The sequence below is a fragment of the Zingiber officinale genome, chromosome 5A, assembly GCF_018446385.1.
Source record: "Zingiber officinale cultivar Zhangliang chromosome 5A, Zo_v1.1, whole genome shotgun sequence".
Taxonomy (NCBI): domain Eukaryota; kingdom Viridiplantae; phylum Streptophyta; class Magnoliopsida; order Zingiberales; family Zingiberaceae; genus Zingiber; species Zingiber officinale.
In genome coordinates, this window is record NC_055994.1 from 100,014,263 (window position 1) to 100,038,270 (window position 24,008).

The 24,008-nt window shown below is 41.0% G+C and overlaps 1 protein-coding gene across 1 annotated transcript; it reads left to right on the forward strand.

The window, feature by feature from the left end:
• Nucleotides 1-11,662: 11,662 nt before the first annotated feature.
• LOC121981224 (probable WRKY transcription factor 41) lies at nucleotides 11,663-13,156 on the forward strand. The gene is made up of 3 exons (XM_042533644.1): nucleotides 11,663-12,196; nucleotides 12,282-12,416; nucleotides 12,496-13,156. Exons 1-3 carry the CDS (start codon nucleotides 11,913-11,915, stop codon nucleotides 12,944-12,946), a joined length of 870 nt encoding a protein of 289 aa, XP_042389578.1. The 5' UTR covers nucleotides 11,663-11,912; the 3' UTR covers nucleotides 12,947-13,156.
• Nucleotides 13,157-24,008: the final 10,852 nt, after the last annotated feature.

Below are 24,008 nucleotides of genomic sequence, written 5' to 3' on the forward strand. Positions count from 1 at the left end.
CTTCCCTCTAGGGTCGGCACCCCATCTTCTCTTGGTGGCTGGAGCTTAGAGGAAAAGAAAACGAAGAGACAAAGCACCTTAGTGGCCGGCGGTTTGGAGGAGAAGAAGAAGAAGGAGACGTTCTTTTCTTTGAATCCTTTGGTGGTAGGCGACTTGGAAATAAAAAGGGTTCGGGTGTTTTTGTCTTGGTAGATCGTCGCCCACACGACGTCCAAGAAGAGAAGAGGAATACGACAGAAGATCAAGAGGACTTTATCTACGAAAAAAGGTACAACTAGTTATTTATTCCGCAATACAACTAATTTTGTTTTCTTTGTATGGATCCTGAAATACCAACAAAAGAGGCTAGCGATTTTATGTTTTCATTTTTGTGCTTTGATTTGTGTTTCGATCTTGTGCTTTGATTGAGGTCTCTGTAGTTAAACCTAAGGTTATTGTGAGAAGTTTAAATATTCAATTTCTTTGAAAGACTTTGTCTAGGAAGTGGTGGATGATCCCATAACCAAGAAGGTCTAGTTCCTCGCCTACGATCTGGAAGCTGATCCTTGAAATAAATATTTAATCAACTTTTATAATATGGTTTAACTTCAGAAGAACACAAGGGTTGAACTTAGAGAAAAAATGTTAAGTTTCGTTTCCAATCCAGGTTTAACTTTGAAGAACGAACTTGGAGTAAAAATTTTAAGTTTTGTTTCCAATCTAACTTTAACTTTTGAAGAGCACATGGGTTGCTAGGAAAAGTTCTGTGCTTGTACAAATTTTTTTGTACAGGAGAAACAGAATGGTATTCCAAGTAGCACCCGACAAGTGGTATCAGAGCTAGTTTTTTTGCCTCTGTGTGTTTGATTTTCGGTTAAATTATGCACTGCTCATACACAAGTTTAGGCTGGATAATAGTAGGATGTGCTAGATAGATTAACTCTGTGGTTGTAGGCATCCTAGATCCAACTATTATGGCTTTTGTCAGCTTGTGTGTGATTTGAACCCTGGGGCACGTCGAGGTTATTGTGTGTGCATGATTGTAATAATTAAATATGGTCGGTTGTTGTATTATTATTGTTGTTTTACATTCTGTTCGATCTAGATTACATGTACATTCCCTTGTGGAATATAGGATCAATAAATGTAAAATTTTATTTTTGTTACGGCCTGTATCCTTGCTATGCGTGGTGCTATTTTGAGGACCAGAGGCGCAACGGAGAAGGAAGCGAGATAGACGCGACGGCTTGTTCCATTGGCGACATATGTGACGGCTTGATCCATTGGCAACATATTGGCGGACAACGCTGGATGAGACCATAATAGTTGAAAATTTTATTTTCATATTTATTACCTTTATATGTTGTTTTATGTGCTGTGATGTGTGCTGTGATGTGTGCTATGATGTGCGTGCTTGATTAAAATTCCTCGATTTTAAATAACTAAGTGGGAGAAAGTTTATTTAATTAAATTCCACAGTCTCCATTACTGGTTTGTAAGTGATGCATTCAAACTTGCGCGTTGGCTCTGAGTGTCTTCCTCCACATCGAATGAGTTTGTTTACGGATCACTAGATCAAACTTCCTTTATGGATGATTATAGAAAATTATTTAGGTTTGTGTGATCTTCTCCATCTGAAGAGGCACAATCCTATTTAATGGACTAAGAATCAAGTAATGGTATACACTTAGGCGCATTTAATAGTATCCTCCCTATCGGAGTCACTGCTATTATTTTGTGTGACCGAAGACAAACCAACTATTAATTTTATTTGTCATAAAGTTAGGTTGACATGATAATAAAATTAATGGGTAAAACTTCCTCTTACAAATATTTGAATTAGTATATGTTCACACTATCGTGGCATACTAAATTCATGGTGTTTTGAGATGTTGGTGAATTTAAATTATATTGTTTGAGGGATCAATATTATTTTAAATTCTAAAGTTTTGATCAAATATCTTATTTTGTAATTCTCAGGATTTCAAAATGACTTTCAATCCTTTCGCTGTTATTTTAAAAGAAAGCAAACTTACTGGTCCCAATTATATTGATTGGAAACAAAACCTGGACTGTCCTCGCAGAAACGAGAACAATGAAGGTGTATCTTACTCATTAGTTGTAGAAACATGTTTAGTGGTGTTATCTACCGGTACCTGGTGTGTAGATACGGGAGCCACTGATCATGTCTGTAATTCATTGCAGGAGTTCCAGGAAACCTGATGACTACATGAAGGAGAAATCACCGTCTATATAGGCAATATTACGAGAGTGGCGGTTGTTGCAGTAGGAGATGTTTTATTATCTTTTGATAGGAATAAAACTTTGGTTTTGAGAAATTGTCTTTACGTACCATCTTTTAGAAAGAACTTGATTTCAGTTTCTAAATTATTTATGGATGGATATTCTATTTCTTTTGATGACAAAGTAGTTATCAAGAAAAATAGGGTGGTTATCTATTCTAGTACATTGGTTGATAATTTAGTACACTCTAAATCCAATAACTCTCACGACGCAACAAATAGAAATTAATAACACATCTTCTAATTCTAATAAGAGAAAGCAACTTTCGAAAATGAACCAAACATATCTTTGTTATCTAAGGTTTGATCATAGTAACTTGAGTAGGATTCAAAAGCTAATAGCCGATGGACCTTTGGGTTCATTGGTGGTGGAAAACTTTCCAACCTGCGAATCTTGCTTTGAAGGAAAAATAACCAAGAGACCTTTAAGGCCAAGGGGTATAGAGCCAAAGATGTGTTGGAATTGGTTCATTTTGATTTGTGTGGACCTATGACTATCTAGGCGAGAGGTGGTTTCAAATATTTTGTCTCTTTTATAGATAACTATTTGAGATATTGGTACATTTACTTGATGCGCCGCAAGTTTGAGTGCTTTGATAAGTTCAAAGAGTACAAGGCTGATGTGGAGAAATGTCATGGTAAAAGTATCAAGACACTACGGTCTGATCGTAGTGGTGAGTAACTCTTAGGAGAGTTTAGGAGTTACTTATCAGATGCAGGGATTCAATCTCAACTGTCTGCACTTGGGACACCCCAACAGAATTGTGTGGCAGAATGAAGGAATAGGACTCTTATGGAAATGGTTAGATCAATGATGAGTTATTCAGAATTACCAAATTCGTTTTGGGGATATGCTCTGGAAATGGCAGCGTACATTCTGAATTTGGTACCTTCTAAGTCACTACCCTCTACACTCACAGAATTATGGAATGGGTGTACGCCTAGTTTGAAACACATTCGGATTTGAGGTAGTCCAACACATGTGCTAAAGGGAGATGCTGATAAGGTGGAATCATGTACATAAGTTCGCTTGTTTGTGGGTTATCCTAAAGGAACGAAAGGTGGTTTATTTTATAGTCCTAAAGATCAGAAGGTCATTGCTAGCACCAATGCCCGATTTTTAGAAGAGAACTACATGATGAACCACAAGCCCATGAGTAAAATTGTTCTTGAGGAAATAAGAGAAGACACATCTACTTTAGTACCAACGGTACAAGATGAGATACCACAAGAAACTGCAACGCGTGTCACAAATGATGCACAATTATATGTAGTGCCTCGTCGTAGTGGGAGGGTTGTTCGACAACCTGATAGATTCATATTTTTGGGAGAGTTTTCAAACTTGATCCTTGGTGAACATGAACTTGATCCCTGGATATATGATGAAGCACTCCAAGATAAAGATGCAGCATCTTGGCAAAATGCAATGAACTCCGAAATAGAATCTATGTATTCTAATCAGGTCTGAGAGCTTGTAGAACCATCAAATGGTGTAAAAGTCATTGGATGTAAATGAGTCTATAAAAGAAAAAGAGGGATAGACAGGAAGGTGGAAACCTTCAAAGCAAGGCTTGTTGCAAAAGGGTATACTCAAAAAGAGGGAATTGATTATGAGGAAACTTTTTCGTCGGTAGTCATGCTCAAGTCTATCCAGATTCTTTTATCTATTGTTTCTCATATGGATTATAAGGTTTGACAAATGGATGTCAAGATAGCTTTCCTTAACGGAAGTCTTGAAGAAAACATCCATATGAAGCAACCAGAGGAATTCATTGCGAAGGGCAAAGAGCATCTTGTATGCAAGCTCAATCGGTTCATTTATGAACTGAAGCAAGCTTTGAGATCTTGGAACATCCAGTTTGATGAAGTGATCTAGTCTTATGGATTCATTCAGTGTCCGGATGAGTCTTGTGTATACAAGAAATGTGACGAAAACGTGGTGGTATTTCTTGTACTATACGTAGAAGACATTTTGCCCATTGGCAACAAGGTCAAAGTGTTGTCAGACATAAGCGTATGGTTGTACAAGCAATTCGATATGAAGGACTTGAGAGAATGTGGACATATTCCTGGGATCAAAGTAATAAGGGATCTCAAAAAAAGAATGTTGTGCTTATCCCAAGCTTTATACATCGATACTATCCTAGCTTATTTTAGCATGCAAAACTCCAAGAAAGGTTTTCTATCTTTTAAGCATTGAGTACATTTATCTAAAGAGATGTGTCCTAAAACATCAAAGGAGATAGAGGAGATGAAGACAGTTTCCTATGCTTTGGCTATAGGAAGCCTAATGTATGCAATGCTATGTACGAGACCGGATATCTGTTTTACCGTGGGCATGGTTAGCAGATATCAAAGTAATCCAGGACAGGGACATTGGACTGCCGTAAAGTATATATTAAAGTACCTGAGAAGGACTAGAGATTATATGCTGGTTTACCAGGCAGATGATTTGCTCCCTGTAGGTTACACGGATTCGATTTCCAATCGGATAGGGGCAGTAGTAAGTCAACCTCGGGGTATGTGTTTACTTTGGGAGGTGGAGCCATAACATGGAGGAGTGTTAAGCAGAAATGCATTTCGGACTCCACCATGGAAGCTGAATATGTAGCAGCCTCTGAGGCAGCCAAAGAAGCAGTATTGTTCAGAAACTTCTTGATGAATTTAGATGTAATTCCTGGTTTGCCTAAAATTATCACAATTTATTGTGATAATAGTGGTGCAGTAGCAAACTCGAAGGAACCACGAGCCCATAAGGCAAATAGACACATTGAGCGCAAGTACCATCTGATATGAGACATCGTAAAGCGATGAGAAGTTGTTGTCGTCAAGATTGCATCAGCAGATAACCTGACAGACTCTTTCACTAAGGCCCTTCCGGTGAGAGCTTTTGATGGGGATGTTGAGGGGATGAGAATCAGATGTATGGCAGCATGTATGGCAGCATAGCCTTATAGGGGATCTTGCGGCCGGCTAGAAGGGGGGTTGAATGGACGGCACCCCCAATTACTCGCTTCCTACGTAGTCGTTAGTGCGCAAGCAGAAATACAAATACTAATTAGGAATACAAAAACTAATGACAAATAGAAGAACAAGCAAACCAATGCACACCGATGTAACGTGGTTTGGAGATAATGCTCCTACTCCACGGCTGTCTGTAAGGTGGACGATCCCGATCCTTCGGTGGATTAGCCCCCAGCAAACTCTGGCTACTCAAGCAACTCCTTGTGGGTGGAGAAACCTCACCACAACACCAACTAAGAACACTTGGACACAAGAGACCTTGAGCACTTTGGTGATTACTAATTAGGCTTTAACCAAGTCTAATTTCGTCACCTTGGTCGGCCATCCCAAGCTCCTTCTTATAGAGCTTGGAAGAAATCAGCAAGCTGATTTGCCCGTTACCAGTCGACTGGTCCCAGGACCAGTCGAATGATCCCAGCCATTTCAGGCACAAAGAGCTTCTGTGCTCACCACTAGTCGATTGATCCCAGTACCAGTCGACTGGTACAACCCTATACCTAGGGTTCCCATCCCGAGTACATTTCTCTCAGCACTCGAACTCTCACGACTCACTTGACTCTTCTTTGCAGCTTTGACCTCTTGCCTTCAAGCCTACTTCCTTTGGCTCTCGTCCCTTAGATGCATCCAAGCCCGCGGCTCGTCCATAATGCCATCCTTCACGTATGCCTCGAAGTCGCTTCTCTCGGCCCTTGTCCTTACTACCTTGTCCACGGTCCCTCGGATGCTCCATTCTTCACCGGACCCGAAGCCATCAAGCTGAATCACATGTGTATCCTGCAAACCTGCACATTCACATACATATATCAAATAACGAGGATAATCCTAACTTCAATACTTTGCCCAAACACCAAAACACATGGTCGCATAGACCATTGGGATTGCTCCAACAAGCCTTTTAGTATAAGTAGAAGATTGTTAGGATGTATACTAAAAGCCTAGCTTTTGTATGAACATTTATTTTGAAATGAGAATCACATTAGTCAAATGTCCGCATTTAGTTAAATGCAGTTGTCCATTTAATTTATATTGTAGATAACATAGTGTGTGGTGTCACACAGAAGATAATGTTATCAGTTCCTTATAAATTATAAATAGTAGCTCACAACCAAGATGGATTTGGACAAACCATTGGAATGGTTGTAGTGTGATTTGGTATTAGTTTATTTTGACTATAAAATTGCACTAGTACACTATGTGTGTATTGAGTAAGACCATTAGAGGTTGTTTCTTTTTATACTGACTGCATAAAAGAACAAAACCTCTGTTATTATGGATGTACGTACTCTTAATCCCGATATAATAACAAACACATATACTTAGTATTTATTTCTTTAATTTATCAAAGGGTGAGATTTATTCAGTTAAATCAATAGGCCCGATAAGTTAGAAAATAATATTATTTATATGGTGTGTTGTTGATTATAAAAGGAAATTGTGTCCTAATAATCTAGGTTGATGATGTTCCCTTGAGGAGTTCATAAGGATTATCATGTAAACCCTGCAAGTGGACTTAGTCCGACATGATAATAAGGTTGAGTGGTACTACTCTTGAGCTAGATGTTAATTAAGTGGGTTGTCAGTAACTCATTTAATTAACGAGCGTACGATATCTTAAACATAGGGAGACTAACACACTCATGATAAGAAGGAGCCCATATTATAATATGGGATTGGTGCGGTAGTTCAATAATAACTCTTTAGTGGTATGAGTTATTATTGATGAATTTGAATTGGGTGTTCGGGTCGAACACAGGAAGCTCAAGTCCATCAGGAGGTCAAAATCAATTCCTCCTCTCGGTCTCTATTGTAGCCTCTATAAAGTCTCACATTCACCCGTTTTGATTTTGCTTCCTACCCAAGAAAGGGGTCGGCCACATCCTTACTTGGTGCCCAAGTAAGGGGTCGGCCAAGCCTTTCTTCCTACCCAAGAAAGGGGCCGTCCAAGCCTTGCTTGGTGCCCAAGCAAGGGGTCAGCCAAACCAAAAGGAAAAGAAAAGAAAAAGAAAAAGAAAAGAAAAAAAAAGGGGAGATTTGTTCTCAACATAATTAGATATTTTTCTAAAAAGAATTACGTTGATTCTTTCTTAGAAATTTTCTAAAAAGAATTATATTAATTCTTTCTTAAAAAAATTTCTAAAAAAAATTATGTTAATTTTTTCCTAGAGATTTTTCTAAAAAGAATTATGTTGATTCTTTCTTAGAAATTTTCTAAAAAAAATTATACTAATTCTTTCTTAAGAAATTTTTCTAAAAAGTATTATGTTAATTCTTTTCTAGAGATTTTTTCCTAAAATCTATTACTTTTTCTCCTTTTTTATCTGGGGCAAAGGGTTATAAAAGGAGAGGAGGTTGTGCCACAACAATCAACAATTCAATTAAGAATTGATAAGTTTCTCTCCACAACTAAAAACCCTCTCCTTTCCCACTTAAGGCCGGCGCCCCATTCTTTCTTTTCTTTCCTCTAGGGTCGGCGCCCCACTTCTTTTCTTCTTCCCTTTTCTTCCCTCTAGGGTCGGCACCCCATCTTCTCTTGGTGGCCGGAGCTTGGAGGAATAGAAAATGAAGAGACGAAGCACCTTGGTGGCCGGTGGTTTGGAGGAGAATAAGAAGAAGGAGGCGTTCTTTTCTTTGCATCCTTTGGTGGTAGGCGGCTTGGAAATAAAAAGGGTTCGGGTGTTTTTATCTTGGTAGATCGTCGGCCACACGACGTCTAAGAAGAGGAGAGGAATACGACAAAAGATCAAGAGGTCTTTGTCTACGAAGAAAGGTACAACTAGTTATTTATTTCGTAGTACAACTAGTTTTGTTTTGTTTGTATGGATCCTGAAATACAAACACAAGAGGCTAGCGATTTCGTGTTTTCGTTTGTATGCTTCGATTTGTATTTTGTTCTTGTGCTTTGATTGAGGTCTCTGTAGTTAAACCTAAGGTTATTGTGAGAAGTTTAAATATTCAATTTCTTTGAAAGACTTTTTCTAGGAAGTGGTGGATGATCCCATAACTAAGAAGGCCTAGTGCCTCACCTACGACCTGGAAGTCGATCCTTGAAATAAATATTTAATCAAGTTCTGTAATATGGTTTAACTTCAGAAGAACACAAGGGTTGAACTTGGAGAAAAAAATGTTAAGTTTCGTTTCCAATCCAGGTTTAACTTTGAAGAATGAACTTGGAGTAAAAATGTTAAGTTTTGTTTCCAACCCAAGTTTAACTTCTGAAGAGCACATGGGTTGTTAGGAAAAGTTCTATGTTTGTACAAATTTGTTTGTACAGGGAAAACAGAACGATATTCCAAGTAGCACCCAACACATGTCTCCTATTTATGGTTGAGAGTGTCATCAGTGATTGTAATATGTTTATTGGTATGTTTGCCACATTGTCATTTTGGGTTGTTATACTCTGGGCTGCCCACGGGCATCTATGGTAGAGCATTCTCTCGCTGCCCATAGCTAGATTGCTACTACATGTCTGCCCATGAGACCATTCCTAAAGAATGTTTTCCTATAGACAGAGACTTGATATTTCAGACTGCCCACGAGATCATTCGTGGTAGAGTGTTTCTCCCACAGTCTATAACTATATAGCTAAGTGTCTTGGTCACTTCTATTTTTGTCATGGAGCACTGCTCTCATATATGATGATATATTTTTGTTATTTGTACAGGCACATGCTTAAGCTAAGTAGTACTCATGTTCATCAGTTCCTACTATACTTATGATGTCATTTATATTTGCGTGGGTAGATGTATATAATAGATACATTCATGTGATATCTTCATATAGTGAGTATTTTCCTTTGAAACTATATATATACTTATTTTGAATCTCCTTACACTATATTGATTATGCACTATCTGTCTTATACACACTGAGTTTTTTTTTGTACTCACTACCCCTTGCTTTCCCTTTATTTCCAGGTTAGCAAGTATAGAGTATGTCATGTCGCTCAGAGATCTTGGCCGTCGATCCCACTTCACACTCGAGATTGTGTTTCCCATGTTATGCCTTGCTGTTTTGTACTTACATTTGGTTTTGGTTCATGGATTTTAGTTTTACGGTGTATCTATATTTGATTGTGATATTCGTTGTGTTCAGTCATGCTGGTACACAGTTCATTTATGTTTTCTATGTTGTGTGAGATTATGTATATCCATCTATTGCATAGTTGTTATCTTTTATCTTCCACTGTGTTTATTTCTAGTTATGTAGGCTATATCATGCTCTGGGGCGTAACAACTATCTCCTTAAATAAATGCAAGTAATAGATTATACCGACAATGTAAAGTAAAATGTAGGCGTAGATTGTCGGAAAATTTCTATACGTAGTAGTAGTAGAACTTGCACGATATGAGCAACAAGAGAAAAGGGGTCGAAGAGAGAGTTGATTGCTAAGCTTCGGATCCTAAGGTTTCTTTTATAGGCTTCAACTGGTCGAGTAAACCATTATGGTCAATTGAACCTTTACAAGGTGATTGATCCCTCTTCTTTCCTTATTTGTTTTGATCGATCTTGCGAAATTCACTTTTTCAATAAGCTGAACCCTGTTCAGGTGACTAGACCCAGGGGTTCCTTTACCATTCGATCTAATCATATTTGTCATACACTTTTCATATTTGTTTGATCTATTGATCTTTGAACTTGATCGCAATCTAATTGTACTTATCTGCCTAAATCGGTCAATTGAACCACCCTATTTTGTCAATCCAAACTTTGTTATTTGCAAAACAAAGTTAGCACAACAAGAATACCAATAATAGACCTGTAAAACTGAGCTAGAAATATATGATTATGCATGAATGAGTTTGACAGTTAGGACTATTTGATCTCGACTTAAAAACCTCTGTTGGTTTATTCAGTTGGATTAACATCTAAGATTGTCCCAAGTAGGATGCATTCTTACTGCCTTCCATAACTGAAAAGTCTTTCTAGGATTTACCTTGCTTACATGACAAACATCCAGTCTGAGTGCCCTATTTAGACTTCTTCTTCTACTTAGTATCCGCTCGACCCACCAAGATTTTTTTTACTTGATGTCTGTTCCAATTGACCCATCAAGTGCTCTGCCAGATTAGCTTATGTGGTTTTCTATCTGGTGTCTGATCCTTCTGATCCACTAAGATTCCCTTGCTTAGTGTTTGGTCCTCCTGACTCACTAGATTTTTTTGATGCCTAATATCTAATTTTCCTGACCCATTAGAACTTTTCATATTAAATGACATGCACACTTAACTAATATATCAAACACATCATGTCAGACATGAAAATACAAGTTTAATTATCGATGCTGATTGCACAAACAGAAAAGACTTAGTCTTCTAGGAGGGCTAAGTTGACCTCAGCTCGATCAAACTTGGCTCGAGCTCGATTTGATCGAGCTCATCTTAACATGACTTCCAGCTCAATTTAACTTTTGACTTGATTATATCACACTATGTTGACTTTCTCCATCATATTATGGTCCATATCATATTAAATTACTAGATTGCCCCTCGAGTTCTTTTGCTCTAAATTCATCATATTTATTTAATTGAATTACTCTACTTGGCTGTTTGAATTTAATTAAGGTTTTTATAAATCTAGGTTTAGTACAATTTTATTTGGATGATTAAGAAATCAATAAAATATATTTTTAATGAATGTTCTCAGAAGATAATCCAATAGGTCTGTTAGGACGGTATGGAATAATGATTGAGACATATGTTATCATAGAATTATAGGAGATTTGGGGACTAAAATTGACACGTCCAAATATATCTTCTTTCATGTCTTAATTATCTATACTAATGACTAATTAGTAGCTAAATCAGGACGAATGAATCACTAATCCAATAAAAAAAAGATAATTTATGAAGAACTTTTAACAAATTTGTGCTGCGACCCATTCAATTGATAAGAACAGCCATACTTCGAAGCAGCCGTTTTTCTCGTGCCAATTCGCTGTGAGAGAGCGATCTTAAAAGATTCTGTCGAAATCTACTGTCGGATTTTGTTTTCTTTTACTAAATTTGAGATGTTTTTTTCGTTCTCTCTCTTTTTCCCACCACTTATTTTTCCTGTTTCGACTAAACAATTCCCACTTATAATCCGCGTAGCATTGTCATTTTCATTGTGATTAAAAAAAAAAAATTATTTTATATTTCTCAGTTAATTAATTTTTTATAATTTAATAACTCTTGAGCGCATTTAGTTAACTTTGACAGTGACCTTTTGTGGGGTCCACATTCATCTCGTCTTTGTTTTTCTCCCTCATCCAAACGCGCAAACCGAGCGAGAAATTTCCCAGTCGATTCCTAGCAACATCAATCGCAGTCTCCTCTGCATATTTCTGCATTTAAATAACTGAATTTCTTTAAGATATTGGCTGCCAATCAAAGCCTCGAAGCAACGTCCTTCGCTTGTTCCTATTGGTCTGGTGATTGATTAATTCTGCGAAGAAACGGTCAGTGTTGCAGAATTCTCTCCCAGTGAGAGCTCGCGACGCGCTTTTCTCCCCACTCGATTCTTATAAAAAAAGGTTGCTTTCAGTTTGAGCTCCGCCACCATCGATCTGACGGTTAGCTTATGGTCTTTCTCTGCTTCGAGTTTCGCGGTTGAAGGAGGCCTGCGGGGATGGAGAACGGCGCCGGAGTTGAGCAGGGGATCAGTCCTTTAATGGCGGAGCTGGCTCGGGCGCTGCGCCTCGTGCAGCAGCTCGATTCCCATCTTTCCTGCCCTTCGCCGGCCGAGTCCTGCAAGTCCTTGGCGCCCGATATCCTCTCCTCCATTCAAAAATCGATCTTGATGGCTCAGTCGAGCAACCCCGGCTCGCCGGCGTCCGCCGGCGGCAGTCCCCGGAGCGATAGCTCCAGCCCGGCGTTCCGGGATCAAGAACGCAAGGAGATGATGAAGAAAAGGTGAGACCTTGAGTCGTCTCTGAAATCCATGGACTCGCTTCCCCGGAGATTAAAAAAATCACACCTTTGGCGTTGATCTTTGCAGGAAGACGCTTCACAAGTGGACGAGACAAGTGAAGCTCACCCCCGGCGCGGCTGGAGGCGTCGAAGGGCCGGTGGACGACGGCTACAGTTGGAGAAAGTACGGCCAGAAAGACATCCTTGGAGCCAAACACCCAAGGTCACCGATTTCCTCCACTGCCGCACTAAAACAGAGTTCATCTGCAGCCTTCCTCATTACTTTTGATGTGTACTTGCAGAGCCTACTACAGATGCACCCACCGGAAAACACAGGGCTGTCCGGCGACGAAGCAAGTGCAGCGATCGGACGACGACCCTCTGCTGTTCGACATCACCTACCTGGGAACGCACTCGTGCCTGCAAAGGCCACAGAACAAGGAGCAGCAGCAGCAGAGGAAGCAGAGGCCGGAGCTGAAAGTTAAAACTGAAGGCTTGGACGGCGATGCTTCTCTATCTTTTGCGTCCGTATCCGACGAAATGCCGGCGGAGATCTTCTCCATAATCGGCACTTCGTCGCCGGATTTTCTGTCTCCGGTCACCTCCGAGTCCGCCTGCTTGTTCATGTCGCCGTGTCCTATGGTAACTAGCCTCGACTGGGGCAATTCGTCTGTCGTCGACATGGATTTCTTGCTCGATGAGCTCGACTTGGAACAGAGCTTCCAATTCGATGCCTCAAGCTTCTCCACATAAGGATTTATTTTTTAGTGGATAGGATAGAAGTATCGACCAATCGATCACTGTTCAGTCACCTGTGTTTGAAGGAATGGTTCGTGGAATCATTATTCGACAAGTCATTGTAGGAAATTATGATATCTCTTTTCGGTGGTCTCTCACACAATTTGGCGTGTACTATATAAAAGAAATAAATAAATCAATTCATAATCGGCCATTAAATGATTACGAGATGGAAAGAGCTTTTCCCGATAGATAATTGATCTGTGTTATTATAGTAAATTTAGTACTCTTGAATCAATTGAATATCCGGTAAGAACCATTCTTCCATAAGTCATACTCGATGTGTAGGTTGATAATAGAATCATTCTAATAGAAGAGCACTTTATGGAATCATTCTAATAAAAGAGCGCTATGGGTTTACATTAGTGTAAAGGTCATTTTCATTAATTTTTATCCAAAAAAAATGTCTGATATTAAAAAAAATTACATAGTTGAAGTGTGTTGGTGCATAAATCTATTTTTATAGATGGATAAATTTATTATCATAATTAAGTCATTTGAAAGAGATTAAATTTATTAGTAAATAAGCTTGACACCTTATTTATTTGATTCAATCGACTAAAACATATCTTCACTAGAATTTAATAGTGTTGTACCCAAAAGATGTTTATATATCTATATAATAGTATGATATTATCCACTTTGGGCCTAGACTTTCATGACTTTGTTCTTGGGCTCTCCCCAAAAGATCTCATTCCAATGGAGATATGATGCATCCTTTTAAACTCATGATCTTTCTCACATCTTTCCAATGTGAGACTTTGATTGAATCCCAACAATCCTCCCCTCAAACGAAGGACCACAATTACTATCATGGTCCGGGCCTTCCCACGAGCATCTAGTCATCCTGACCTGCTCTGGGTCTCCCCGTAAGCATCCGCACCCAGTCACCTTGACCTAATCCGGGCCTCCCCGTGAGCATCCGATCACCCTGACCTACTCGCCTTCCCACAAGTATCCGGTCACCCTGACCTACTCCAACCTTCCCCGCAAGCATCCAGTCATCCTGACCTGATCCAAGCCTCCCCGCAAGTATCTGGTCACTCTAACCTACTTCGAGGTCTTTCCTACAAGCATCTGGTCAACCTGACTTATCCCGGGTGATATGGATATAGATAAAGGGCAGAGGAGGAATTATGATAAGAGGCAAGGGCATTTTTGTCATTTGGGGGAGCCCCCTTTTAGGGCATTGTTCACCACAAACAAAGGGGGGGAGGTCGCTGAGGTTCTTTCGCTGCCACTGGAAGGGGGAGCCTCCTTCTCCGCTGGCCTTCTCCCTCGTCGCTGGGAGACGCGATTGTGGCCAAAGACATCACCAATGGCTCTCCCTCTTACGCTCCTCTCCTTGCCAACGTCGGTCGTCGCTCTCCTCCCTCTCTTCCTCCCATCGTCGCCGCCAAAGGTGCACGCACAAAGGGAGGGTCTTCTTCTCCCCGTAGACTGCTGACATCGCCTCCTCGGCTCTCCTCCAAAGCCAGCTGCCTCCAAGGTCAACCACCCCTTTTCTCCATCTCGACCGCTACCTCTGTCTGCAGCTCAGCGCACGTCGTCTTCTCAGGTCGCCACCAGTATCACTGGAGCCAACACCCACACTCTCCTCTTCCTCTCTCTCCGACGACCATCACCAGCGGCTGCCATGGCATCTGACCACCAGGACATACCTCGTCACTGTCTTCCCTTACACAAGCAGTAGTCCTCTTCCTCCTCAGCGTCACCTCTCTTGCTGTCTCCATGCTGACGCATCTTTCCCTCTCCTGAGTGTCTCTCCCTCTCCACCATCGTATGACAGTCGTCCCTTAGCGCCATAGCCGACCATCTCGACCAACCCCAGCTCCTAAGGGCGCCATGGTCCCCACCACAACCGGGGCCTTCTCGCTGCAGTCACTGCCCCCTCCGCGTTATGGCTGATGGTCGCTATCTTTGAGAATCCGACGCTTATCCGGTGTAGATTCCTCGTCGTTGTATGCCCCGACATGTGTGCCATTGGAGTGTACCGGCCTCCGAGCCGATATTGTGCTTCTGACCTCTGAGCCTATATTGTGCTTCTGGCCTCCAAGCCGATATTGTGCTTCCGGCCTTCGAGTCGATATTATGCTTCCGACCTTTGAGCCGATATCGTGTTTTCGGCCTTCGAGTCGAGATTATGTTCCAGTCTTCACATTATCCCGGCCTGTGTGCCGTTATCATATATCGGTCTGCGTATCGATATCTTATCCTAGCCTATGTGCCAATGTCATATCCCGGTCGGCATGCCGAGGTCGCATCCAGTTTCATGCCATCGCGTTCGGCTCCGCGTCGCCAGATCCAACTCTCTAGTCGGGTCAGAGTCATCTGCTCGTTCGGGCCATGATAACTCGACCAACGTCCTATCCGAGGGCGCCCCCTGGGTTAGGGTACGTTCTCGTACTTACTCTCCATTCATTATATTTTTCTAGTATTAGTTTGTTACTTATATATTCGTTGGGTCTGCCTCAAGCCTAGGGGTACTAGAGACCGGGACAACCCGATCGCTGGCTGCAGGTAGCGTTAACCAGAGGACTTATGACGACTTGGTCAACAAAGAAGTCATCTCAGCATACCCCCTCCGGGACATCGCGATTCTGTCAACATTCCATCCACCTCACCCGACGGTCTATCTGACTCAGATTTCAGACAAGATCAATTTAGCGTCATTTGTGGGAATCTTCTCCACCTGTTTTGGAACATGAAGTGGGACGACGTTGGGAAGGTCTCCGCCATTATCACAGTCCTGAAGGATCCTGATGAACATATTATCTTCTACCCTCACTCAACAGGTATTCAAGAGTCGAGGGATTGAGTTGGAACTTTAGTTGACCAACAGGTTAGTTTTTTCTATTATATTTTTTCCCTGACTCACTGGTATTCGGGAGTCAAGGGACCGAGACACACCCTCAGCTAGTTGGCACGACTCCTCAATCAGGTACATTACGGGCTCTGCTCCCTTTTTACAGTTATAGGATCTGCTATAGCTCCCTGATAAGAGAGTAAGATCCTAGTTCCTTGATCAAAGACTAGGGGCATCAATTTTCGATCAAACACTAGGGACACAACTTCCCGATCAGTGACTCGTAGTACAGCTTCCTGATCAAGATCTAGGGATCTCGCTCTTTGATTACAAGCTAGGAGCCTTACTCTACGATCAGAGACTAGAGGTCCAGCTTCCCAATCAGGTGTGTTATAAGCTCTGCACCCTTCACCATGGGGCTTTGCATCCTCTTACTGCTACAGGCTCTGTACCCTTCACCATGGGGCTCTGCATCCTCTTACTGCTATAGGCGCTGCATTCTATTACTACTATATTCTCTGCATCCTACACCTGTTTTGTATCCTCTTACGTCTACAAGCCTTGCTCCCTTTACCCACGGTGCTCTGCTTCCTTCTACTGCTATGGACTTTGCTCCCTTATATTGTCATGGGCTTTGCTCCCTTTGACGATCATGACTCAGATTATTATCTTCCCCCCTCTCTCCACAGGTATTCGGGAGTTGAGGGACCAAGACAGATCCTCGACCGGTCGACACTACTTTGCGATCAGGTATGACAGAGGCTTTGCTCCCTCATATTGTTATAGGCTCCACTTCTATGGACTTCAGGGCTTAACCTCCCCCATTTGGGGTCGAACGGTCTTCACTGGTCTTAGACCAACCTATCGGATCCCTTATCTCCCCATTCGGGGTCGAGCGGTCTTTATTGGTCTCGGACCAGCTTATCGGATCTCTCATCTCTCCCGTTTGGGGTTGAGCTGTCGCCACCGGTCTCAGACCAGAATATTGCCACCAGTCTCGGACCAAAGTATTGCCACCAGTCTCGGACCGGAGTATCGCCACTAGTCTCGGACCAGAGTATAGCCACCAGTCTCGGACTAGAATATCGGCACTGGTCTCGAACCAGAGTATCGCCACAGGTCTCAGACCAAAATATCGCCACTGGATAGACCAGAGTATCACCATTGGTCTCAGACCGGAGTATCACTACCGGTCTCAGACCGGAATATCACCACTGGTCTCGAACCAGAGTATTGCCACTAGTCTCAGACCAGAGTATCGCCACTTATCTTGGACCAGAGTATCGCCACTGGTCTCGAGCCATAATTGTCACGCCCTTAGAGGAGTCCCTACCGATAAAATTTTGATAGCATCTCCCTTGTACCAGTGACAATATGAAGCAATAAATACATACACACAACATATAACATATTCAATAGCCCACACGACTGGATATAAACACAACCACACAGTATAATAAACTCACACGGCTAAAAGTAAACACACAACCACGCAGTATAATAACAACCCACATGGTTGAAAGTAAACACAGCGGAAAATCACAAAGAAATACGAATATAAGACCAACCAAGTCACTAACTAAAATACATGCAACCACCAGACTAGACTCCAAAATCCACATCGACTTATTCAAAAGCAAAATACGCAACATTAACATACCACCCAAACAGTAACAAAATGAAAAAGAAAACTATCCTCGAGTGCAACGTGGGACTGGCAATCGAGACTCTCCAAGCATCCATGACTCATCTACCTGCTACCCGATGAAAGAAAAACCAGTTTGTGGGGTGGTGAGTATTAAAACTCAGCGAGTAATGGAAAGATAGTGCATGAACATAAAATACAACTAGAAAGTGAGCCAAGAGTATACAGTCTCATAAAGGAGATAGCAGATATTAAAATAAAACCACAATAGATGTTCATACCTGAAACCATATCCTAGGCTAGTAATAGAAGGTCAGAAGTAGTACTAATCTGCTACAATATTGCTCATAACTACAGAGGTAATATGTAAGGCATATAAACATTTCCAATAAATAAACCAAGGAATGTACACCTACAATGAGCGTATATCTCAATATAAGTAAGCATAACAGCATAAGTGAATAACAGCAGTAAGTGATGGCAGCATAAATATACCACAGTAGCATAAGTAAGCAATAACAGCATATGTAAATAGCAGCAGCCAAAGCAAGTATAATAACAGCGTATGCACGAATGGTCACCTCGTCTACCTCTCTACACCATGACCCCTGTATGGTTGAGAGGTCGGATCGAAGACAATTGTACCACTCAAAGGCCGCCACTACTCTCGAGTGACCGAGTGGACAGGTGTTGAGTAGCTAATTAGCTACACAGCGAAGGGGGTCCCTGCTGCTCGCAACTCCAGCTACCACTACCCACGAGTGGCCGAGTGTGGCACGACAGGACAAGCGACATCTACTCCAGCTACAACTCTCTCGAGTGGCCGGGTGTGCGACACTAGTTAACGACTCTCTCGACCGCAAGGGAGAATTTGTCGTTAACACGTATGCAATGATATGATGCACAACATACAACAATCATCATATATAAGCAGAAATTAGGTATGCTACATGAAGCCAACATGCTCAATACAGAACATAAATAAACTGTTGGTCCCTCTAGAGGCCGGCAAGAGGGTAGGGGTGAATTGCCCTACAAAAAAAATAACCCTTTCTCAAATTTTCAACTAAATAATGGCACTTGTAATTAAAATAAAGAGACTAATAAAAAGCAAACATACACAAGGAAGTTACTTGGTTTGCAATCAGGAGATTGCTAATCCAAGGAAAATATGGCGCACTATCTGATGTCTCCTTCGGGCGGAGTAGCCTCTTACAGCGTTAACAGCACAGACAGAAAAGTAAAGCACAGAGAAATGGATTACAAGTGAATTGAATAAACTGTGCAGATCATTGCTATATTTATAGCACTGTTCGGGGTGCCCTGGGGGGATAAACTTTATCCCCTAACGTTCAGATCGAGTCAAAACTCAATCTGGTCAAAAAGTCGGGTCCGAGCGCTCGGACCAGGAAAGTCAATAGGGTTGCCTTTTCTCGGTTCGGGACCTCTGCTCCGGTTTAGCTCGTCTCGGTCTGAGTCTTTCGCTCCGGCTCCACTAGCTTGGGTGATATCGGCCATCTGGAATAGGGCTCACCCGAACCTAAGTTCCAACCTTCTCCTCGAGCAACCTTCCTCCCCGATTTCTCGTCCCTCGAACGTCGCATACGTTCTTCTCGTCCACCGGTGTACTCTTCCGCGGTCACCTCGTCCCTCGGACGCACCGAGCCCGTCGGCTCTCTCCCGTGCCATCCTTCTCATTAGCCGTGTCTTCCGCTCGACTTCCTGTATTCCTAAGCTCCTGCACACTTAGACACAAGGGTTAAAACAAACATGATCTAACTTAACTTGTTTAATCACATCAAAACACCTTGGGGTTCCAACAATCTTCCCCTTTTTGATGTGAGCAACCCAAGTTAAGGTAGGGTAAAACCAACATAAAGTAAAAACAATTAAGTTTGTAAATAAGTGTAAATATGATTTTCAATGAAATTATACCTCCCCCTAGACTTAACATTCTTCTCCTCCTTTAATCACATAAAAAATTGAGGTTCCTTAACAAGTCTAAGGTTAACTTTAAAAAAAATTTAAAAAAATTCTAAGTTAAAAGAAAATATAATTTGCAAAGTTAAAAATAAATTGTGTGCAATGGAATAAGTAACTTAAAAAAAAAATTCTAAGTTAAATTTCTAAGTTAGAAACATATTTTCAATAGAAGAAATTTTCATAAGTGTTGAAGCAAAAAAATTTCTAAGCAAAAAAAATTCTAAGGCAAAATTTCTAAGAAACTTTCAAGCATTTGGAAGAGTTTCTAAAAATTAAAAAATACCTTTAAATTAACAATAAAATTTGTTGTGCAACTTAACAATATTTTAAAAATTAAATATTTTTCAAAACAGATTGAGTAACCCTTTAAAGAATTTTTTATATATAAAAAAATTAATTTAATATTTTTTTCAGTTAGTCAATTAAACTCTTATTTCGATACTTGGCTTCCAGGCAGTGGCGAGGCATTAGACCTTCTTGGTTATTGGAGCAACAACCACTTTCTTAGACAAAATCACATAAAGAAATTAAATGTTAATTTTTTACTGAAAATGCTAAGTCTAATTTTAATTTTTAAATTAAACAAATTTTTGGAACCTAATAGATGTTCCTTCCTACAGGGTTAATCAAGTATTTTCTAGACATATAGGTTTTTGATATTTTTCTGATTTGATTTTGGTGAAACCTACAGTACCAGTTTAATCCTCTATAATTTTTAAAAACAGAAATATTTGAACAGATAGGATTTTTCAAATTTTCAGTTTCTTCTTTTAATTTATCATTTTCAAATTTTATTTTATCAAAGTCTTCTATTAGACAAGATTTTGCCAAAATTCTTTTTATTTCTAAAATTTTATTTTTTAATTTGGTATTTTTATTTTCTAATTTGTACATGGATTTTGCCATAACCTTAATACCAAAATAAAATTGATCAGGAGGTAAGAGGAATACGCCACTTACCATATCAGACTTGAAGCCTGACTCTCCCCCTGTTTCGCTGCATTCGTCTGAAGTCGCTCCCCCTTAATTGATGTTGGGTTCCGATGTACTTTGCCCTTCATAGCTTGCCATCAGTGCTAGTCCGGCATATTCTTGTACTTCGGATTCCGATGATGAAGTGTCGTCCTAAGTAGCTTTTAGATTCTTGTGCTTCTTGGTATCTTGACTTTGTCCTTCTTGAGTTCTGGGCAATCCTCTTTTAAGTGTCCTTCCTTTTGGCACTGGTAGCAATGATTTCTTCTTCTATTTCTCGGATTCTTCTTATTATTCATTTCTTTAAATTTATTAGATTGAAAGAATTTTCTAAAGTTTCTTACCATATATGCTTCTTGATCTTCTTCTAAGTCTGACTCAGGTTCATCCTTTTTGGTTGCGTTTAGCGCCATAATCTGGCTTGATTCCTTTGTTGTCCCTGCACATCTGGTTTCATGTAATTCAAGAGTAGAAAATAACTCTTCTAAGGTATTTACCTCCAGGTCCTTTGAAATGTAGTAGACGTCGATGATTGACGTCCATTCTGGAGTTCTAGGAAACACATTGAGTGCGTAGCGTATGGTGTCCCGGTTGGTTACCGTTTCACCGAGGTTCTCGAGACCGATAATTAATTCCTTTACCTTTGCGTGTAGATCGGCTACCTTCTCATATTTTTCTAGACGGATGTTTGTCAGTTTGTTCCGAAGGATGTCTCTTCTTGCTAGTTTGGCTTTAGGTGTGCCTTTGTGAAGTTCCAGGAATTTTTCCTAGAGTTCTTTGGTTGACAAGTAGCTTCCGACGTGGTTGACTTCTTGAGGCGGCAACACGCTCAACAGGTGATACTCCGCTCGGTTGTTCGCTACGGAATCATTCTGCACCTTCTTCGACTAGAGACTCTCTTCTTTTTCTTCTCCATTTTGATTAGTAGGAGCTACAAAACCATATTTTATAATTAGACGAATTTCGAAATTGGTTTTCAGAAATACCTCCATACGACGCTTCCAGTGTGCAAAGTCCCCCTCAAATTTTGGTGGAACGATACTTGGTCCGGCCATCTCGTTGTTTCGATCGACGGTTAGTCCTCCTGAAGCGTCCATGCTCTGATACCACTTGTTGGTCCCTTTGGAGGTCGGTAAGAGAGGAGGGGTGAATTATCCTACAAAATAAAACAACCCTTTCTTGGATTTTCAACTAAATAATAGCACTTGTAATTAAAATAAAGAGACTAATAAAAAGCAAATGGACACAAGGAAGTTAGTTAGTTTGCAATCAGGAGATTGCTAATCCAAGAAAAATATGGTGCACTATCTGATGTCTCCTTCGGGCGGAGTAACCTCTTACAATGTTAACAGCATAGACAGAAAAGTAAAGCACAGAGAAATGGATTACAAGTGAATTGAATAAACTGTGCAGATCAGTGCTATATTTATAGCATTGTTCGGGGCGCCCCGAAGGGTCCGGGCACCCTGGGGGGATAAATTTTATCCCCTAAAGTTCAGATCGAGTAAAAACTCGATCTAGTCAAAAAGTCGGGTCCGAACGCCCCAACCAGGAAAGTCAATAGGGTTGACTTTTCTCGATTCGGGACCTCTGCTCCGGTTCAGCTCGTCTCGGTCTGGGTCTTTCGCTCCGGCTCCACTAGCTTGGGTGATCTCGGCCATCCGGAATAGGGGTCACCCGAACCCAAGTTCTGACCTTCTCCTCAAGTAGCCTTCCTCCCCAGTTTCTCATCCCTCGAATATCGCGTACGTTCTTCTCGTCCATCGGTGTACTCTTCCGTGGTCACCTCATCCCTCGGACGCACCAAGCCAGTCGGCTCTCTCCCGTTCCATCCTTCTCGTTAGTCGCGTCTTCCGCTCGACTTTCTGTGCTCCTAAGCTCCTGCACATTTAGACACAAGGTTAAAACAAACATGACCTAACTTAACTTGTTTGATCACATCAAAACATCTTGGGGTTCCAACATAAACAACAATCAAAACATGCAAACATGGTATCTAGTATCTGCTACGTATCATGGATAACAACGAGAGACTGTATATGGAAATGAATATCTCAAAGATCAAGTGGAAGTATTAAACCCAGGAAAATAAGAGTGGAGTTAAGGTAAAAGTAGGTTCTATCCAAAGATAGTTCATGCACTAAGTTCAAAGAACTAAAGAGTCAAAGTAAGAAGTACCCACCTTTATTATGTAGTTTCAATCGAATCACACTCCGTCACGCCAACCGTCTCAATCAACGTCCTGCACCAACACACGCAAATTAGCTATCTTCATATGAATCAAATAGCTAATACCAATTCTCAAACCATATCTAACCCAAACACTTGGTTCTATTCAAAGCATCAGTTGCATTGAGAGAAAACTACACAAAACACCGAAATCCAACCATGATATCATAATCTCCCAATTCTGTTCCAACATTCTAGAACACACCAAAAAAAAAGTTACTACCATACAAAGCAGGGTTCACCTAATACTATGGTCATGCCATGCTGGAAAAGAAACGAAACAAAGATTAATTAATATCATGATCCTGCAAAAATATTCGGGAGGAAACCGATAAGGAAAGACAATCACTTAACCCGACACCTACTCCCTTTCCCCTCAAGTTCATCTTAAGAATGTCACACCATTGGAAGAAAGCTAGACTGTCACAATAAGTAAGAACACCTAGACAAAAGTTCACCATCTTCAATCTATCCATCAAAAAAAATCCATCACCATCACAAAATCCACAAAATCTCAAAACAATTTCCCCATCTTCCAATCTATTCAAATAAATTGAAGCCATCGCATAAAGCAAACCCACATTGAAATCTTGCTACCTACTTACGAAATCTATCCACGAAACCACATCTAGCTTATGGAAAATAGGAAAACAAATAACATCGAATCAACTCTCACTCTTCGTCAATCTATTCTGAAATCCGAACACAACATGGAGTAGAAAGAATCACTTGGAAAACAGATTAAACCCACCAAATTCTATCCCCAAAAACCCCCAACTACTCGAAGAAGAAAGAATAACATTGAATTGAATCCCCACCTTCCCAATTCGATCAACATTCGAGAACCCTAACGGGGGGGGGTAATGCAAGAAAGTAAAAATCAATTTACGGACTCCCAAATCTGTTCCCATGAATCAAAACTATTACAAGGTGCTATGCAATTAATGAAATCCAATCAAAATCTCTCAGATCCGAAGCGGAAAAATCGAGAAATCCTTGTGTAGAAACAGGGCTTCATCTGGATCATATGGTAATCTATAGAAAGAAACATTCATCTACAAGGGAATCTACTTGCCAGATCAGTTAGGGCACGACTCGGAGAGAAGAGGATCAGCGTCGGCCGTTGGCTCGTCGCGACGTCTCGGTGCTGGTGTGAGAAGAGACGGTGTGGTGCTCGGGTGCGAGGAAGAGAGGAGCCGGCGTCTGCTTTGGTTTGACGGCTTGGGTGCTCGCGTGAGGAGAAGGAGAAGCTCGCTGGCTACTGGTGTGGGAACTCGCGAGGGAGAGAGAAGAAGGAGGGAGAGCTTGGTGAAGGAGGTGAGTCACGAGAGGGAGAGGGCTCGAGGAAAGAAACTCGGCGCCGTGTGGGGAGCGCACGGGGA

What these genes read in the sequence shown, in the direction of transcription:
- LOC121981224 (XM_042533644.1), top strand. Translation starts at nt 11,913, where the DNA reads ATGGAGAACGGCGCCGGAGTTGAGCAGGGGATCAGTCCTTTAATGGCG. An exon ending in AAGGAGATGATGAAGAAAAG is followed by an intron (nt 12,197 to 12,281) that starts GTGAGACCTTGA and finishes TGATCTTTGCAG; the next exon opens with GAAGACGCTTCACAAGTGGA. An exon ending in CTTGGAGCCAAACACCCAAG is followed by an intron (nt 12,417 to 12,495) that starts GTCACCGATTTC and finishes GTGTACTTGCAG; the next exon opens with AGCCTACTACAGATGCACCC.